General features: G+C 35.8%; 1 protein-coding gene across 1 annotated transcript in view; it reads right to left on the minus strand.

Moving 5' to 3' along the window:
- Nucleotides 1–5,350: 5,350 nt before the first annotated feature.
- LOC145990460 (DNA-directed RNA polymerase II subunit RPB7) overlaps nucleotides 5,351–22,095 on the minus strand; it is a 54,499-nt gene continuing 37,754 nt past the window's right edge. The window contains exons 6-8 of the mRNA XM_083126153.1: nucleotides 15,479–15,550; nucleotides 10,612–10,645; nucleotides 5,351–5,967 (exon numbers count right to left, since the gene is read on the minus strand). Coding sequence (XP_082982279.1) covers nucleotides 5,951–5,967; nucleotides 10,612–10,645; nucleotides 15,479–15,550 — 123 coding nt within the window. The 3' untranslated portion in view covers nucleotides 5,351–5,950. The remainder of the gene's footprint in view (nucleotides 5,968–10,611; nucleotides 10,646–15,478; nucleotides 15,551–22,095) is intronic.

Raw genomic sequence — 22,095 nt, forward strand, 5'->3', positions numbered from 1 at the left:
ACTTCGCGTTTGTCTAGGACTAATGAAATCTAGTCCAAATATTGGTGTCTACAGCGAGAGCACTGAACAGGCCCTTTCATTTAGACACCAATATTCTACTACGAAATTTCTATTTAAAATATGGGAAAGACACACCCATCCTTTCGATAAAGCATTTGCAATACAACGACAACTGGGCAAAACTTTGCCCTTGGATAGATCATGTTCTAGATATTACTTTTTTATTGTTACAACATAGATAGAGAAGCATATCACTTAAGTTACACTATACAAAATCCTTTGATTTACACTTTGAGGATTCCTACCAAGTCACCTGTCAATGTCAATTATGTTGATTTCGGTCGACATGAATATTATAAAGAAATTTAGCCAGACTATGACTTCATATACACTGACGGATCAAAAGATGACGAACATATCAGCTGTGCATTCTACGCACCCTGCCAAAACATAGTCAAACAATTCTCCTTACTGCAAGACATGTCCATATTTTCGGAAGAATGTTATGCCATACACCAGGCATTGCTCTATGCCCTTCGAGCAGGATTTAAAAAAAAAAACAACTCTAATTCTAACTGACACATTGAGTGTTTTATTTACACTCGATAGTTGTGGGAAAGATGCATACCGCATTCCCATTCTCCCGTCCCTGATCTTACAAACTACATTAAATCTCTGCCAAAATGATCAACGAGTGCAATTTACGTATGTAAAAGCTCATAGCAATCTTAATATATATATATCAGGATTTAGTGGACCAATATGCAAAAAAGGGAAAGAACACTCTTTTTCCTACTCCCCTTCATTTATCCTATACTGATCTTCTACCCCAAGTTAAAATGAAGCTTAATTCCCAATGGGAAGCTCGGGCACTTAATAAAATTGCAAATACGACCACTTATAAACGGAACGCAGAGAAAGTAGTCAGTTGACCCTGGTTTCATAAACTGAAACTTCCTCGTGAAGTGATAACTTTCACACTTTGCCTACGAACGGGACACGTTTGCACAAACGAACACCTAGTAAGACTGCATCAAAATCCCTCCCCTGCTTTTGATTGTGGAGAAAACAAACAAACACCAAATCATCTCTTCTTCCATTGCCCGTTAAGGAGCAAACACAGACACGCTCTTTTTAACAGATTACACAGAGCCAAGATACCATTTCCTGTATCCATACCCTCCCTATTATCGTCTCCTTCCCCTCGTACGATGTGGATATTATATAGTTTTGCCCTACAGAGTGGTATTCAACTTTGAAATTTGTGTGTATGTGCAAGCTTCTGATCAGTGTTAAAGTACAGTGAAGTGTAATATTACGATATCTTTACGACCACAACTATTACTATGACTTCAATTCAATGGTACTTCTACTCACCAGTTCTACATCCCAGATCTTTGACCAAAACTGCCATATACCCGGCGGTAAGGGTCAAGAAAAAGAAGATGATGATGATGGAAATGGAGCGATTTCCTGCACCTATACTGTATTTGTTTTAAATAGAACGATTAACGTTAATTACCGCAACATTATTTGCATTGCTAATTGTTCTGCAAGTTCAAGCGCAGCAGCGGTTATCAAGAGTGGCAACCCAGAAGCCAGGTTTGTTCAAAAGTGTAACAGAATTTGTGTCATGTGCTGACGTAAGACTTACATCACAATCTTCAGTGTGCCTTGTCTAACGTAACTTCTTATGCAAATCGTCATGTGTGTGAAGTTCACAATGGCTGACAAGACAAAACAAAGTAAATCCAAATCTTCGCATAAGGAAACAAACATTCAGTCTAATACAATGACTACTTACTTTGATGCTGGTAATCAATTAGTCGCTTCCAATAATATGAATACTACAGAAAATTAAGTTTGTTCTTCAAAACCTGACAAATTAGCTTCTTATAAGGATCTTGATAATGATTTGAGGTATTAAGTGTACACAGTGCTCGTCATAGCATCATATTCGAGGGCCATACCGGAAGTAATGCAAAAGTGGTCATGACCTCTTTATTAACTGATGTAGATCGTTCAAATTGCACATGTAGTTGGAGTGACTCTTCCTTCATACAAACCAGATACTCAACATAGTCTCCATTTAAAGTGATGCATTTGCGCTATCGTTGAACCAAACTCTAGATTCTTCTTTGAAAAAAGTCCGGTGTGCACTGTCAGACATCCACAGAAGGCTACAGAATGTGTACGGAGATGACACCATTGACAAGAGCAATGTGCACAGGTGGATGAAGAAGTTTAAAGAAGGGGAAACCAGCAATGAAGACAAGCTGCACAGTGGGAGACCATCAACTGCGACCACTCACACGAATCGTCAGCAAGTGGATGAGTTGGTTGCGCATCATTCACCTCGATTTCCTGGAATGCGGTCGTACCATCAACAGCGAGCGGTACATTGAGACACTCCATAAGCTTAGAGAAGCCATTAGGAGGAAGAGACCGCACAAGAATCTGAAAGCTATCCACATTCACCATGACAATGCAAGACCACACACCTCTTTGGCAACAAATCAGGAGATTGGCGAACTGGGCTGGTCCATGGTCCCCCATCCACCGTACAGCCAGATCTGGCACCCTCAGACTTCTACTTGTTTGGTCTCATGAAGGACAGTCTTCGGGGACAACGATTTGATGACACAGACAAGGTGAAAGTGGTTGTGAAGAAGTGGATGTCGGACAGTGCACAATGGACTTTTTCAAAGAGGATTCTAGAGTTGGGTTCAACGATGGTGCAAATGCATCACTTTCAATAGAGACTATGTTGAGTAGCTGGTTTGTATAGAGGAAGAGTCACTCCAACTACATGTGCAATTTGAACAATCTACATCAGTTAATAAAGAGGTTATGACCACTTGCATTACTTTCGGTATGACCCACATATCTTGTCTCAAACTTACAGTCACTCACTGGACAATCTATTCAACTACACTGGAAAATTATTATTGTAAAAGTTCCAAACTGGAATATGATCCTTTTAGTTTGCCAGCTTATCTGGAAACTCTTAACCTGAAATTGGGTGATTTCTTAAGTACTGTTAAAGAGTATTCAATGACTTATGGTCGCTTCTAATGAAGACCTCAAAACGAAACTAGAACAGTCTAATGCAGAAATCAAGGCTCAGTTAGAACAGTCTAATGCTGAAATGAAATCTCAGTTAGAACAGTCTAATGCTGAAATGAAATCTCAGTTAGAACAGTCTATGAATTTGCAGTTAGAACAGTCTAATGCTGAAATAAAATTCAGTTAGAACAGTCTAATGTGGAAATGAAATCTCAGTTAGAACAGTCTAATCAAGAACTAAAAACACGAATGGATCTTGCTAACCAGGATAGGAAATTACAGTTAGATCAATCTAATCAAGAATTAGCACAGTTTAATAAAAATATTAAGTCTCAGTTTGAACAATTGCAATTAGACATTTATAGTAACCCAAGTTCGAAATTGGAATTGGTTCATGAAGAAATTAATACTGTTAATGAAAGATTAGACAACTTGAATTCCGATGTTAAAACACAAATTGATTCAATAGCTTCTGAATGTGTTAAGAATAATGAACATTTGGAAAGTATTTTTAATACTGTTCCAACATTTCTCAAGTTCGTGCAGAACAAGAAGTACAAGGGCAACACATTTTAAAGAATAAGGATTTGATTATGGATAAGGTTAGTGAACACGATAAATCTATTACGGTATGTTCATCCCAAATAACGGATATTAATAATAGATTATCATCGTTGGAAGTTTCTGGTAGTGAAAATGTACATTTTGGAACATATATTACTGATTGTAATAACAGGTTGCAACATATAGAATCTCGTGTTGATGTTTTACAAACTAATTATGCAAATTTTCAACGCAACACAAAAGGAAAGCTGAAATCTCCCCTTGCACATAATAGTTCTCATACTAAGACATCACATCAAAGGGCTAGAAATGCAGTTGACTCAGGAGTTATTCTAGTTATTCTTCTGATGAATGTTCAACACATGTAAAAATAATGTTTGATGAACTGCATGTTTGAAATCGTGTTCACTGGAAGCAAAACAAAAGATTTATTTCAACCTGTAATAAGGAACATTACCGAAATAATGTGCCACCTAATAGTGTAGTTTAGGGACACAAATAATTATCCAATTGACATGCAGACAACTTCTAGATTGAATTCTACTGTTACAAATATTGATAAACATTCTAATGTTCAACAATGTTGTACTGCAGATCATGAAAATAGTTACATAAATCAAACGTTTACATGCTCTCAAGAACTTAACCTTCCTGTAGTTCATTGTAATAATGTTCCTGGTGAAACGTGTAGGTTGTCATATTTCTTCCTTGCAGAATGAAGCGTGCAGACCATGGTTTCAAGGTTAAAGGCTTGATGCAAATTTAATGACTGGCACAAGTTATCCAAATGCTGAAATTGGTGTTAATGATCCAAATACAAATAACAATTACTGTGATAATCCACAAAGTCAGTTTGATTGTTGTATTTCTCCAACATCTTCACTTGTAATTACTGTTGGGAGTAGACGAAACAGATATTTGGAGATAAATGAACTGTCTCATTTACCCAAATTTTCTAGGAAAATAGAAGAACAATTGGCGCGAGAATATCTAGAACATCTCAATTCTATGCTTGATTTTATGGGCATCCCAAATAACAAAAGGCTACAGAGTATTCAGCAGTGTTTCACCAAACGAGCTGCATACTGGTATACAACTCACAAGCATATGTTTTCTTCATATGATCATTTTAAACGGGAATTTATGAAACAATTTGCAAGTCTGGAAATAATACAGTCTCAGTTGGCAGTATTAAGGAATAGAAAGTATGATTCTGCAGTACATGGTGATTTAGAAAGTTTTGTGTTGAAAACATATTCCAATTATTATAATTTAGTTGAGAACCCAAACAAATTGGATGTTATTAAATTACAAATTAGCCAGTTACCAAATAATATAGCTAATAACAACTTGTTATGAGATACGTTCTAAGGACCAGTTAACAACTATGTTAAGGAGATTAGAATGTTGTAACAATAGCAACAAAAAACAATAAGTACAAGAAGTGGTGATGGAAGTGGTGCGATTTCCTGTGCCTGTACTGTATTTGTTTTAAATATAATTATTAACTATAATTACCGCAATATTATTTGCATTGGTAATTGTTCTGCAAGTTCAAGCGCAGCAGTGGTTATCAAAATCCACAAATCCCTCTTTATAAAAAAGGCTATCGAGATAAGCACACTGGTATACTAACAATCTAATAAACCAGCTGGTTTCTTTTGCAGGTAAACATACTAATATCATTATAAAAATGTAATAATTACAACATAATTTTATAATTTACCAGTTTATTATAATAAGAAATTTTGCAATTATACAATAGTAACTCAATCACGTAATACTTTTATAAATTTAAGACCTACATTTGTTTGTATCAAAATATCGAATATTTACTAGTCAAATGGTAAAAATGTTGTCTTTTGGTATTCCATTTGCTACTACCCTACCTTACATGCTATAAAAAAAAAATTTGCAACAGTTTGCAGTTACTTCAAATATATATTCCACTTAAATAAAGTGATTAATGTCATACATTTAAAGAACAAAATTATTTTGTTCATATGAATTCATCTTCCTACACTATTATTAGGTAAATAATGCCAAACAATACAGACTGCAGTGATCATAAGAAATGTGAAGTAAATATTACTGTTCTCGAATATTCACTTTTTCCACAACATGCTCTTCTGATGGCAAAATGGTCCTTTTATTAAATTTTTATGACAATACAACAATTTATGAGAATTATGTCTATATAATGTAGCAATCACTACTATGCTCCAATGCATATATCACAGCATGGAAAAGGACAGATATATTTGGTTAGTGAAAAAGCATTTTCAACTCCATATGATATGCCTGTAGAATGAACAATTTCTCAACTGCACACCAATCCTGAAAAATAAAATATACAGCATTACATTGCATTACATACACACACACACGCACACAATAGAATGAAATAAGAAGAAATCCAAACTTGGAAATTATGATATGTTAATTCATGTTTCATGCTTTCTTTTTATTGCAGTAACAAATTAATATACTGAAAGGAAGACATACTTATTGGCAAAACTGGATTTCTTGGTGTTCTGTTAATTGTGGTGACTATAGAGTGACCACAAACAAAATAACCTTTGGCCAAAAGCCTTCGTGCATTTTCCCTTCCATCTGTTCAACTCGGGCCATAAGGAAGCATGGTCCACTCCACCCCTACTGAGTACGATGCACATGCCATGGCAGTTCTGCACAGGTTCTTTTACCTGTGGTTTCACTATACCACAACCATCTTCTCGGGAACTTGAATCAGTTTCATAGTGAATACTTCCTTTCAGGACATTAATATTAATTTTAAATTAGATTACATCGACCTTTTCATTTCTTACAGATATTTAAAGAAACAGGTTAAGCAGACTATTTTACATTACAAATAACTGGTATATGGTATGTCTGAGGACAAAGGCCACTTGGTATTTCCAACAGTTTTTCAGGTCAAAATCTTGACAAAACTATACTCAAAACCCCCAGAGCTTGGAGAGATATATTTCAACGGAGTCTGGAGGAACCCAATTCTGTAAAATTCACTCACCTCTTACTTATGGACCCCCTGCGATCTTTCAAGAAGCAAAGGAGAGAATGGAGTGCAGAAAGTAACAGGGAGTCGCACACTTTTTCTTCCCTAGAAAAACCACAACTGCCATGAGCAGTCTTTCCAGGGTAAAAGATTCCACATGCCTGGGAAGGATCCTCTATGACACAAGTCAACAGTGATAAGAAGAGAAGTCATCAAAAGAAGAATAGGTTGAGGATTGGAACATGTAATGTCAGGACACATCTGCAGGCAGGGAAGTTGGGAAACTTGAGAAGAAATGAAGTAGATATTATGGGAATGGGAATATCAGAAGTAGATGGGAACGAAATGGTAAATTGGTCAGTGAAGAATTTAAATATTTTATTCTGGAAAATGTAAAGGAAGTCACAGTGTTTGCATGCTATTTGGACCATGTGTGAAAAATAAAGTGAAATCAGTGTGAAATGTGAAAGACACTGCAGTGGTGAGATTGCAAGGGAGAAAAAAGATTTACTGTTCGTGCAAGTTTACATGCTACATAGTGGATTAATGGAAGACGTGGAGGAGAACTACGATAAGATTGAAAAGATGGAAAAAAGAAAAAGATTGTGCGATGATTGTCATGGAGAACTGGAATGCTGTAGGAAGATATGGATTAGGAGAGAGAAATGAGAGGGAGTGATCCCTTGGTGAAATTCTGTAAAAGGAACTCACTAATTGTAGGTTATGCACTACTCCAACCCAACATCATAAAATAAGATACACATCGATATGTCCAAAAGGACAGTAAACCATATCCGAGACACTACCATAGTACAAGATAGATTCCAAAATTGTCTGAAAAATGCTAGACCTTCCTCGTGGTTGGTGGGTGAAATAAACATCCATTGGAAGATAAGATGAGAAATCTTCAGAGAGAGTCGTTAAATTAAAAGACAGACCCAAGAGTACTGATAAGGTTTGGGATGGTATTAAAAGCTCTAATGTAAATACTGAAGAAGAATGACAAAACCACACAAAACTAAATAACCAGCTAAGTAGAAAAACTGGCAAGGAAAAAGATGAATAGGTGAAGCAGAATAGTGAAGAAATTAAGGAACTAGAAAAAAAGCAGAAGGTATGATCCAATGTATCGTGCATGGACTTGCAACAAAACAATGTGGATAATAGAAGGAAGATGACAGAGGTTGCGAAATCAGACAAACCAGGACTACTGAATTTATGGGGAAGTATGTAAAAGAACTATAGGAGAAAAGGAATCATTGGGACACCCTACCTATAGAAAATGGAGGGCATATACCTCATGATGAGAATGGGCTTACCATTCTGAAGTAGGAATCGAGCAAGCACTGAGGGAAATGAAGTTTGGAATTCAATGCACTATTTTTGGCCAAAAATTGTCTAATCCATTTACAAATGGTCAAATAAGGTAATAACTGAAAAACTTTACGAGAAAAGAATAACTTTTATAATTGAAGGGCTCGGGTGTAAAACATGGTGACATTTTAGTCATTTTGGAGTTACAATGTGCATCGTGTAGTCCATCATAAATAGAGTCGAATCGTATTCGAAGTGTTTCGTTTCGTCAACAGATGACAGAGCTAGACATGTTGAAAGTTATGGTATCTACCAGTTGTTTCATGTAAAGTATGGTAAGTAGCAGAGATGGCAGCGAAACGGCTGATACTGAATTGCAACGTGTCTCAGAAAGTTCGCGAGTATTCAGGCAACAGCAAAGATGAGAACGAGTTAGAAAGTGTATATGATTCCCATAATGACCCGGAATATGTACCACCGACTAAGAATGAGGAAAATGAAGAGGTTGCCAATCAAAAATGCGACAAACTATGCATGGCCACGTACATTCAATTTCATGTAGTATCTACTGCAGATACCATTGTTTACATGCAGCAGTGCTCATAATGGCAGTTTCGAATTAAATTTTACTCTCGTACCTGGATGTGAGCTGCGATCTAGTAGAGAAGCACATACTTTTCTTCTACTAGATATAAATAACTGTAGTCACATAGAAATTCGTTTGGTTTTTACATTTAAGGCTGCTTAAGGCTTGCCTTACAAGCAACGTCAAAAATGTATTACACTTAAGGAATATGTAATTTTATCTGAATCATATAATTTATTTGGAACAGTTTAGTTTTTTTATAAAATATTTCTTTCATAAATCTGTAATGCACATTTTAAAAGTTATAATATTTTTATGCTGGACCTAATAACATATTTGTAATTTTATTAACTTTCGTATTTATGATATGTGTGACTTTGATGAAAGCAAATTATTTTATTGTTGATATTGCAAATATGTCTTCTTCTTGGTTCGAAATTATAACTATTTTAATCCATGAGAGCTAAATATCAGTGAAAACTATTAAAAACTTAAGCCCTGTGTACATTTTAAATCATTCTTTACAAACATGTCAAAGAAAAATACAACAGAAAGTTAAAAGGTCATCATTGTGTCTGCATTGATTTGCTTAATTTTACTTCTCACTTTTGGCTTTCAAAAACTTCCATGCCCAAGCTGGGATTTGAACCTGGGACCCCTGGCATCGTAGCGCGATTTCCTAACCACTCCGACACGGGGGCCGGTAATTGTTATCTTGAAGATAGAGATTTAAACTAGGGATGGCCTTTTCGAAAAAATTGATTTTCGATTTATGAAAATTAAATTTTTCGATTTTTTGGTTTTCGGTTTTTTGAAAAAAATAAATAATCGTTGTTCACTTTTCGCTTTCTTGTTTTTCGAAACAAAAAAACAAAAAAAAAGTTTTTCGAAGAAAAAAAGTTTTTCTTTTTCGAAAAAAAAATCGTTCGTTTTTTGAAAAAAAATCTTTTCTCGAAAAAAAGATAGTTTATCTTATTTCGCTTTTTGTTTTTCAACATCTTTTTCGTGCATCCACTTTTCATTTTCGAAAAAAATATTTTTATATTAAATTTTTCGAAAAAAAGAGGCCATTCCTATTTTATGTATAAATTGCTTATTGACTCACCAAGATCAAATATTGGCATTGTATGCAATTTGGATAGTCTACTTAACACAGCTTTGTATAAAGAGAGGCTTGTTAATTGCATTCTGCTTGACATGCTGAGGTAATAAATAGAGCCTCTGTGTGTGTGAAGTAGATATGTGAAGCTGAAAAACCGCTCATATATAAACATTTTTTTACGAATATTGATCTCCATATAGATATAAGGAAGTTATTCACAAGCATTCAGAACTTATTTTTTTTAAATACTAACGTAATAAAACGATGAAATCTACTTTTCTAATGGTGTCCATTTCAGTCATAGATATAGGAAAGCAGAAACTTGTTTCAAGTAGCTCAGATTATTGTTTATTGAATAAAATTATTATTATTAAAGGCTTTCATTTTTGTGTTACAAATTGTTATGGTTGCTATAAAAAGTCTAATGTCAAAATATTATTATTGAACTGACATCACAAGTTAGCTTGAATAAAGCGATATCTGATCACTCATTTTGATAATATTGTTGCATGTAAAGCATGGTTACTACAACAATTCCTTGAACAACCCTCAAACAAATCGCACGTAGCACCACCGAAAAAAATAATTCGGATGAAATATCATGTTTGTATGATAGTAAACATACAAGTGAATCATATTTGCTGTAAATAATTTAGAAATTTATTTTAATTTGTAAATCAGATTTTTTTGAAACATCAACTTTCAATATCTCGAAACCTGCATTTTGTCACTTACCATGTTTTACACCAGAGCCCTTCAATTATCATTTCACAATAGTACATGTGGTTACAGAATTATTGGGGCACAAGTGGGACTTTTAAAAAAAAACACAGGCAGTAATATTTTATTTCTCCTGTCAAATCTCTTGCAACAAGTACTTCAAGATTTATTATGGATGGAACATCATTCGTCAAAATACTACACATTAACACAAATATTTCTATTTTAAGTACATGAACTTACCCAAATAATCATCCATCAAGGTGCCAATGGCAAACTGTAAAATAATGGAAATGAAAAGATGTTTAATGTTTATTTTTACATGTGAGTAACTGTAAATATAATTTAGTTACTGTTTAACAAAATATGTGTAGGTCAATTATTTTTTTAAAAACTAAGTTTCCAAACACTCGATTACAGTAATGTAAATAAGCAGCAACATCACCAAATGAGGAGAGGGTACCTAAGTCTCGCGTCAGGTTAAGTTTGCAGCAGGTTTTCGCATATGTAGATCCAAACGTGAGCGCAGAATATAGTTCCGCTGAGACTGGTTCCATTCCGACACAACTGCACAGTTGCAACAAAACAGTAATTTAATGTGTAATATACAGACAAAATGACATCCATTAGCAGGTATGGACTTTATCAGTTGCAATCACTGTGCAGACGAACTTAAATCTGCAGATTCGCTAACTGGGCAGTCGGTAGCGCTGAAGCAAAAGGTCAAGAGCGAGTCGAGTAAGACTGAATACGTTGCAAAGCACGTGGAATCAGTGATATCAGTGTTGCACATCCCACTATTTTAACCTTATTTTTGTTGTGATTCATTGCTATTCGTGCTGTACAGCGGCGAGAATGGCTGAAATTGAGGTCTCCTGTTCAGTACCCAGCTTTGCCCGAGTGTTATTTTGAGCATCATATGAAGAAAAAATCTCTTCAAAGTTAAACAAGTTGTTTTAAATACATATTCCTCCTTACGGCAACAAGGCCAAAATAAAACAGGGCGTGAGGTGATTTGCCGACAATGAGCGCATGAACTGTCTCGGATGTTGAATGATTTGAGGTTGAGTTTAGGAGTAGGAAATGATTGTTTGTTGTTTGACGACAAAAGAATCTCCGTGGCATTAAAATATATCGCCGTGAAAAAAAACATGTTAATTATTTGGACGAGGCATGAGTCAACGCAGGTCGTAAATTGATTCAACCATGGGAGCTTGCAAAACCACCGCCAGGGCTGAAGCAACCGACGACAGGGGAGGGGGAGGCTTATTGTTTCACGCACTGGTGGCAATGAAGGCTTTGTTGAAGATGAATGTTTACTGTTCCCTGCAAAGAAAGGGAAGGGTGATTATCACCAAGAAATGGACAGACCAACATTTGGCTCCTGGTTTAGTGAAGTGATTCATAAATTGAAACCAAACAGAGAAATAGTAGCAGACAATTCACTACATTGTATATATCACCAATAACAAATCATGCTTGCTTTTTTGGTAGTATAAACTTGAAGGGCGTTTATCTTATAGTACTTATAGTAACGTATGTATTGGGAACGAAGCAACCAAGATTTTCATAAATTTATTTCTTTCTAAACAAGAAACAATAACTCGTTAAATTCAAGAGGGGCCTGTCGTTTCATTTACCTTTGTTTTTTACTTTTGCGCATGCTCGACACATACACACATGCCCTCATGTTTCGAAGATATTTCGCGATTTATATTAAGTAGGGACACATTTATTACATAATCTATGCCCAGAAAGTACTTTAAAAATTGTATGGTTCAAGACAAAAAGAAGCAAAAGTGCATTCCGCTTGATATGCATGTACGGGTTTTGATATGTTAAGGGGTTGGCAATACTGCCGATTCTCTCATTGTCTGCGATACGAAGAGTTCGGTGGTTCAGGCAAGACTGGTACGGATGATTCTGAGCTCTGTTCTCGCACTGATTAATACATAAAACCTGCTGCAAACTTAACCTGACGTGGAGCTAAGTTAGCTTCTTCCGACCAGAACACAAACAAATAAAACTGAGTAACGGACTTCTACATCAGTAATTAATTTTTAACGTACTCCTTACGTAACCTTACTACAAATAATATTGCATCTCAAAGCAAAATTTTCATATATTAACACAACCTTTTGAATTCCTGGTTTTTTCATTTCAACAATCCGTAGTCAATCGTACTGACAACACCCCCTCCCCCATCTTCCCTTTCGCGACAGCTATGCCTTGGATCATTCACCTGTGATAAAGACTGAACAAAACAACCAATAGCGTCAAAGAATTGCATTGAATTGCATTGAGTCATCGACAACCCCTGCCTGTTCATGAACCAGGCTGTGAACTGATGGGCAAGTAAACTTTCTACTCTATGCAGGGTGGTCAGACTGGTTCAAGACAACAGCTGCGCAGGGGAAGCATTTCTTACCATTAGGCTGGGTGGGCCATGGATCAAGTTTGCAGACCTCTAGTAATTTTACATGTTAATAACAAATGTTTTAAATGTTAAACTGCACTAGCTTTTCAAAAAGAATAAAGTTTATTTAATGCTGTTGAAAATAAACAAACAAAAATAGCCTGTAGAAACATTTTTATGTACAATAGCTCCCACCAAGAAGATTGTTGAAGAAAAAAATTCATTCTCAAATCCTGACCAAGTACAAACACTGCTTGATTTGCCTGGACTTTTCCATTTTTTCCAGAATTTCCATAGCAGTAGGCACATAGTACATATGACTAGATTAAGCATGCTTGCATATAAATGAAAACAAAAAACAAAATGCATGAGCAAATTTGAACTAGAAACCAATAACTTTTGATTTGTGTGAATGAGTAAATCTTTTTATCCTTTTTATAGTGGTACTTACTGAAATATTTAGTAGGGATAAATGTAATGCAGAGTAGCAGATTGATTTTAATTCCAGTAAGCTAAGAAATGGAAATAACTGTGCAGCAATGAAATGGATCCAAGTGGCCTTTCAAATAAAGTATAGGCTGCTGGAACTTATCATTAGATAGACTTAGAAGCAGGGTGGATAAAAATCGTGATTTTTATTTAAAAAATCATTTTGGATGATTTAAAAAAATGAAAAAAACCACTTAAAATTACTTGTATTGTTTTTGGGACCATACATATAGTTTTCTTTTGTAGAAAATGGCCCTGTAAAATATTGGAACAGGGTGATTAAAGCAAGTAAAAAAAAATATGTAAAAATATATATACGAGGGTATATTAAAAATTGAGTAAATTTTATACAGCCAAATGGAAATGTATTCACAAAAACTGAAATATACATTTTGAAGATTGGACATTACTCTACTTTCCACATAACATCCATTCACATTTATACATTTGTCCAACCGTGACACCAATTTTTCGATTCCCATGTGGTAGAAGTCGTTCAGCTGGATGGGTAACCAATGACGCGTGGCTGTCACAACTTCCGTGTTGCAGCTGAAATGTTTGCTGGCAAGTTATTTGTTCCTTCAGTGGGCCGAACAGGTGAAAGTCTGATGGGACCAGGTCTGGACTGTATGCTGGAGAATTTCCCAATGCCAGGAATTGACTTCTTGCATCACTGATGCAGCCATATGGGGATGAGCATTATCATAGAGAATGATGGCCTCCTTCAGAGATTTTGTTGGATGTTTACGGCACAGAGGAGCTTGTAGACGATCCAGTGTGGCACAATATGCAGCAGCATTTACAGTTGCTCCTTTTACCCCAAAATCAGCAAGAATGACACCCTGGCTGTCCCAGAAAATGGTAAGCAAAACATTTCCTGCAGACAGGGTTGTCCTGAATTTTTTGGGTGGGGGCGAGTTTGTGTATTTCCATACCATACTCTGTTGCTTTCATTCGGGGGTGTAATGAAAAACTCACGATTCGTCCCCGGTAACAATATGGTCGAGGAATGCGTTTCCAGCCCTATGGTACCGGAGCAAATGCTCAAGACTGTATCCCATACGGTCTTCCATACGCTGTGGTGTGAGCTGTCTGGTGGCCCATCTAGCTGACACTTTGCGATACCCAAGTTCTTCATGGATGATGGAGTATGCACCGCCATATGAAATGCCCACTGCATTCGCTGCTGTTTGGATTGTTGACTGTTGATTCTCCTGAATCAATGCCTCTACAGCGTCAACATTGCTCTGTGTGTGGGATGTGCGAGGCCATCCAGAACTTGGTTCATCAAAGACATTTACATGCCCTGCGATGAACTTGGCACACCAGTTACAGACACACAACTCACGATAGATTTCAGGTGGTCTCTTCCCTTTTGACCACAGAAATCAAATCACACTCCGCAGCTCAACTGGGTCGAATGTCTCAAGTGTAGCTGCAATTTTGATACAATTGCTTCTCTGCGTGCGCGAGGTTTCACACACCTCCATCTTGTGGAAAGGTGACAAAATACATGTACTTCCAAATGTATATTTCAGTTTAGCTGTAAAAAAATTACTCAATTACTTTTTGATATCCCCTCTATTTTCAGTTTCTGATACTGTATATATGAGCCTACTATGGTAATGTTTGTTAAGGGTGCTAATGAAACTATAATAATTCAAGTAACTTTTCTTCCAGTGAAAAAAAATATATATATTCTGAATGTATCCTATAAGTCTAACTTAAAATATTTTTTGTAGTCTTTATAGCTGAATTTTGGCATACTTTTTACGATATTTTGCAAAATATCAGCTGCCATGTTTATTTACAGTTTATGATAATGACACTATTTACTGTTTAACATGATTAGTATTTTGTATATTTTTCTACACAAAATGTTTGCTACTTTTGCCTATAAAAAATATTGAATTCAAAGATAAATTTAAGTGTGTTTACAGTCTTCATATTATATTTCCTTTTGTATGAGCATCACCCCATCAGTACACATATTTTGTTTCCTTTCTTAGAGCGTAATAAACACCATTAAATGATGAGATTAATGTAACTTCACCAAAAGTTATTGTGATCTCTACAAAATCCTTACGTACATTATTCTCTAAATTATTTCTTTAAAGTGATTCAAATCAGTGATCTTTTATTTTTTTAAATCATCCACCTTGATTAGAAGTACCAAAAAAAAAAAGAGAAAAAGTTGTCACTTACAATTCCTGAGGCATCCACTCTTGTTCCAACTATTTTCAATCTAATTTCATCATCTGGTTGAATAACAACATCCTGAAATTATCAATTGTATTGTAGTTAGTAATATATTTAAGACATATTACATATTTTTGTGGAACCTTGACTTTACAATTTTCAGGGAACAACAATGAAAATACTTAAAATACAGACAAACGAAATTTGGGAAAATTTTATAACAATAGAATGAATGTATAGTGTTGGTCAATGTAAATATGCAGAAATATTAATGCAATTTCTTAATTGTGTATTTGTCTATTTTAGCTTTGTGGTGTAATTTTTCAGAAATGGCAAAATTTGTATAAAAAGTTTTGAGATGTTAGTATACAGAAAACCCACTGCTACATAAAAAATAGAGAAACCAATAGAAATTCTCCCTACTGCAGATATTGGAAAATATATTATTCTATTTATTTCTTTAATTTAATACAGATCAATTTTTAAAGTCAAGTAATGTGTGCTGCAGTTCACAGACAGAGGTTTTAAGTGTTTACACCATAACTACTATAGTCCCTTTAGGTGAGTGTAACTACTGTGGTGGGATCAAAATGAACCCCAATATGTATATTAAAATTTTGTCTCCTTGCAGAATTCTTGCCTGATTGCAAGGTTTAAATATATATTTTAAGAATATATTTTTTACATAATTGAAAAAATATGTTTCACAAAGATAATTGTAAGTTTTTAAATTTTCACAAAAAAAAACTGGAATTGGGGAAAAAAGGGGGTGGTTGTAATTGTTGTGACCCAAGAAAAGTTTCCACAAGTCATAGTTATGATGTTAAGATACATAGTTAAGCTAAAATGTTATTGAACAAATAATAATAATAATAATAAAGACAATGACCTTATGAATGCTACTTACACTGTGACGAGTTCTTAACAAATCATAATTTTAGGCTATGGCATGTCATTGCTGACAAGAAATCAACTTTATTGCAATATATGGTTATCACACAAAAGGATTGATTAATTGAGTTTGTGTTTTAAGTCCACTTTATGTACAGTAAGGCTAATTGGGACTGGACATACAGTCCGGGTATTGAGCCCGGGACCCCTTGATTACAAGGCGACGACACAATCAATGCACCATCGGGGAGGCTCCCTACACAAATTGGATTTGCTGACATTCGTACTATAACCCCCCCCCCTCTCCTCAATACTCATATATATATATGAAATTTGTGGAGAAATGGATGAAAATGCTTCCTCAAGTAATCTTTAAGCCAAGTAATTAATTACCTTTGCTAAACTTGAGTGTTACTAACACGAACAAAGTGGACAACTTGAGGAATAATCATGATTTCTTTACTGAGACAACATTCCTCCTCTTCTTTACACTGTACTGGGAATAACCTTTAGTGAAGGTCAGCTAACCAAAGGAAAGAAGAAAAAAAAATTGTCACCCATAAGGTATATTCATATCATGTTCAATACAAGAGGTAACATCCCTTGATCATTGGGAATTGCAACTATTCAAGACTGGAAAATTTTCAGCATCAACATGTTTATGTGTATTTTCAGGGTTGGTAAGCATCTGGAAAACCTACGAAACTGGGAAATGTCAGGGAATTTGGCTTGTCAGAAGAAAAGTCAGGCAATTTCGCAGATAATCCAAAATTTGCATATATTTTGGAGTCTGCAAAAGAACAAGGTGCAAAATTTACACGTGATCTACGTATTTCCACTTCCAGATTTGGTTCTTGTGATTACACTCCCCAAAAAGATTCAGTTCAGAAATTTGTTTCTCTCATCCTTATGATTCTCAGTCTGGTGCAAAATTATGGTTCCTTCAAATTTCAGTTTTACATTCCTTCCCTCTTGAATCAAGGTTCTTTGATTCATTACAACTAAACCGTTCCAAATAAAAAAGCTTCCATCACTGAGATAGGAGGTTCCATTCATTTTGCCATTCGTTCTATTAAACTTGTTCAGGGAGAACAAGCTAGAGGCCAACACACATATCTCTGCCGCTGCGCAGATCCCAATTTTCGTTTTATCTCCCTCTCTCTTAGCATCACGTGTTCTACCCTGCTCACCAACCTTCGCCAACTGTCATTTCATTCCTAGACACACTCGCGCAAACATTATTGAAAACAATTGAATAGTGCTCCAGCTCCCGGTTCACACCGTTGGACAGGGACTGTAATGTGGCAATATAGCATGACGTAATGGTTGCTTCTTTCATGCAGTGCATGTTCATTGGCTAGCTAGTAACTAGTGTTGCCAACTGTAAATATGAAGCACTATTTTTGTCACGGAAGGAGAAATGAAAAGTGGTGGTGAGTTTTGTTAGAATGGAAGCGCCATTGTTTTCACTTTAGGTATTTGACCGGTTTGAGGTTGCGTGTGTGTATGTAAAAGTGCATGTGTTTGATTAGTGAAGTTAAATTCCATAATGCCTCCAGTACTAATGTTCATATTTCATCGCTCGGCTCCAGCATGTGCTCTTGTAGGAATTGTAGAAAGGAAGCTGTTATTTTTGCTGCTTAATGCAATGGAAGGTTTTTTTTCTTTTCAAAATTGGCATGCTTTGATGGGTGACAAGTTCATAACGAAAGAAATAGCTGCGCAGCTTATCGTCTGGTGGCAATATATGTACAGTGTGTTTCAAAAGTCGCACAACCCAAACTTTGAAAATTTATATCATGAAAACCATAAGATATATTTACACCGGGTTTGCTGCATTATGAAACCTCATCCATTGAGATATTTTTCAATGCTTAACATTATCAATTTATGCCATACAGAAAATTAAATAAATTAATAACTGGCAGAAGGCAGAGTTAAAATTTTTCCAGAAATGCACTTTTGAGACATAAATCCATCAAATGCTGTACTGAGACATAAATCCATCAAATGCTGTACATGATCATTATTGGTTGCAAATGACAGATTGACATGGCATCACTCATCAAACTTCTAATTATGACTCTCCGATAATTTCTTACATAGTTTACTCACTAAAAAGTGCATTTCTGGAAAAATTTTAACGCTGCCTTCCGCCAGTTATTAATTTATCTAATTTTCTGTATGGAATAAATTGATAATGTTAAGCATTGAAAAATATCTCAATGGATGAGGTTTCATAATGCAGCAAACCCGGTGTAACTATCTCTTACGGTTTTCATGATATAAATTTTCAAAGTTTGGGTTGCATGACTTTTGAAACACACTGTACTTCTTATTCTTGTTATTGTTGCGGAAGCCGGCATCGTTGGTAAATGTACAACAAAAACAGACGACTGTCGCCCATCACAGAGAGGCAATAATACTGCTTAAGGAAGAGTGTTTGTGGTCCAATTGTCACGGTTTAACACGTTCGCAAGTTACACTGTTCTACAAATTTTCACTTTTTTGTGTTACAGAAAGGAAAGTAGCGGATTCCTACAGAAATTGACTTCCTGAACACAAATATGCACTTCATTTTCTAAGATTGGCTCTTAATTTCAAGTTACGGCATAATTCATGTTACCCATAAGCAATGCATTGGCACTTATTTTCAAGATAAGAATAATTCACGTTACATAATATTTAATCATAATCAATGTGAGCATAACTTAATAAATATATTAAGAGTGCCCGCAAAAGGAGGCCAGGGGGCACTTCCACCTATATCCCCTTCCGATATATGGGAAGAACTAAAACAATTCAAATTTTGAAATTAACAAATTAAAGCGTGAAAACATAGATGAGAGATGCCGTGAAAGACAGATGCAAATTAACTTAATGCTGGTGATGCTTTATGATAATTTCTTAACTGGGGGAAAGCATAACTCTGTTTCCTCCACTTCAAACACTTCCGTATTCAGCATCCTCATATTAGTAAAGATTGGGTACTCTCATTTCTGTAACAAAACGTGTGTAGAACAGTGTTATTAGTTCTCAACCCAGTGGTAGTGTCAGTCGTGTATCACATGTCGTTGCAGTTACAGTACCAGTGTGAACTGTTAAAATGCCACGAGGTCCATTAATGCAATGGAAAAAAAATTGAATAATTTTATTTGAAATCACTATGAAGAAGTCTTCTTTGTCATTTTGGGTAATTTTATGCATGTCATTAGTGCACATTTTAGTCCATATTTAGAGAAGTTTTAGTCCATATGTATGTACATATAAAGCCACATATTAATCCCAGCCCTGGTTATAATGCATGGCATATAACGTTGAGAGCTGAGTTCTCTAATTTCCTTGTTCTACAAACAGCTGTGCCTCGGCGCATTGTAGCAATTTTTCTATTTAACAGGTTAGGAACACTGGTTCTTGCATTCTGCTGCGTCGATCGCAGCAGATATATGTGTGTTGGCCTATACTCAGGACGATGAAAAGAGCCATCCTCAGAATTTCGTGCATAAAAAAAAGGGTACCTTTATGTGTGAGTGTGTGTGTGTGTTTGTGTGTGTGTGTGTGTGTGTGTGGTGAGGAAATCCCATTTCTTCAAGAACACACCAGTGAAACCTGTACTCTTTTCCTATGTGAAGCTGAGGGGTATGAGGTTCATTTTGGACAGTTCAATGGTTTGGCATCTGCAATAACTGCAAATTCCTTTAACACTAGGATCTCACGTGACTGGCTGTGGTTGATGTCTCACTGGACATTAACATTGTGGGTGCGAAGTAAAAACAAAAGGACTGACTACTTTCCCCCAGAAAGGAATCTCGTTCTGTGCATTTTGGTCCTTGTTCATCATGACCTGTTGAGGAGCAACCTATCTCAGTTGCTCATTGCAAAGATTTGTTTGTTCGCAAATGACTCATACCTATGTTGAAAATCCTTCCTTCCATTTAAGAACTGTAAGACTGGTAGGTACTACATTTAATTTTCACTTTTTCATACAAGGTTTTAGAAAGAACAGTGTAACAAGAAAATAAATTTTGTTAACAAGATGATAGAATTTTACACAATGAACTTTAGCTAGACTCAGGATGCCTACTATTTTGTGAAAATAAAATTCCCAGACTTTTCCAGACCAAGAACAAAAATTTTCCAGACCAAGTCATTAAGGTAATTAATGTCCATGAACATGTATGTACAGTAGCAGCTATTAGGGTGGGAGGGTGGGGGGATTGTCCCCCTACTTTTTGCTGCACCAGTACGGTCTCTTAATGCTATCCCTTATCTACCAAGAAAAATTAACTGTCCTTGCCCCAACCCCAAAGTTTCGGCACCCAGTCAAAGGTGATATACTGTATGTAAGAAAATCAGAGCACTTAGATGAAAATTCACACTTAGTAACACTCAAGTTTAAAACCGTAAACTGTAGTACATCAGATTAATCTTTTCACTAAAAAGCATACTTATCCTCTTGTACCTGTAGATTTATGGGAATTTACCAATATACTAGCAAGCTTTCATTGTCACATTATGTGAAATTATTCATGGCCTCCCTTCGCCCCTTATAGCCATCTGATCCACCCACACATTAAAAAATAATTGTTATACCAATTTTTTGGAGTTAATTTATTTCCATAACAATTCAGTAGTCGTAAAGAAAATAGTATATATGGTTATAAACTGAATGTAATTTTGTACAATAGTTTTCTTCCTTTAAAATAAATGCACAATTTGAATACTTGAAATGTCTTTCTAACATATAGGTAGAATTGGCGTTCATGAACGTGAGTGAGTGAGAGAGAGAGCGGGGAGCACCCCCAAACCCGAGAAAGAGGAGAGAAGAAGGAAGAAGAGGAGGAAAAAAAGAAGGGGGAGGGAGAGAGAGAGAGAGAGAGAGAGAGAGAGAGAGAGAGAGAGAGAGGGAGAGGGAGAGAGAGGGAGAGGGAGAGGGGGGGGGAAGAAACATTAGTCGGAAAAACACAACTACACTATTATCTTCTTTAATGCTTTCACCTTTTCATCAACTTCTTGGATTTCCTTTGCAGATCTCTCTAGGATTTTATCTTTCTTTGTACTCAGTTCTGCCATACTTCTTTTCCTCTCTTCTAAATGAGCATTCTGAGTTCCTGTTGTATCTAGCTTCCTTTTCAGATTTTGTTATAGGGACTTTTTCAACCCCTCCATAAGTTACAATTGCATCATGTATACATCGTTGGGCAATAAGTGAGTCCTCATCAAGATTATCCACAAGGCATTGCTTATTTACAGAGAAACTCCGCTCAACAGAAGCATTTCCATGTGAAAGCATTAACATCTTCTGGACAAACAGTATAAAGACACTTTTGTTACAGTTTTCAAGAATTGTCATCCACATCTGATCCAGCCGATCAACAGCAATGTCAAAATTTTTCATTCATGCAATCACACTGTCATTACTATACTATATAAGTCAGTATAGAACCGTTTTATATAATCTGCAGCAGGGCCAAAATAATGACACTTTTCAACTAGGACTTGTAATGCCACATTTACTTGGTCTTCACCTACTTTTCCATCCAAAACAGATGCTGGAGAGAAACATGCTGCACCATATGTGAGCCTATATTTCAATGGTGATCTCATACATATTAGCATTGTAATATTTTCAGACAATCTTCACGAAAATGTAACACCTGAACGTCAGATAGTTTCACAGATCTAAATGCTGCTCGGGTTGCAAATCCAATGCCCACTTCTTTTGCAGAACA

Source organism: Lepisma saccharinum, chromosome 7 (genome assembly GCF_977018435.1).
Source record: "Lepisma saccharinum chromosome 7, izLepSacc3.1, whole genome shotgun sequence".
Classification (NCBI taxonomy): domain Eukaryota; kingdom Metazoa; phylum Arthropoda; class Insecta; order Zygentoma; family Lepismatidae; genus Lepisma; species Lepisma saccharinum.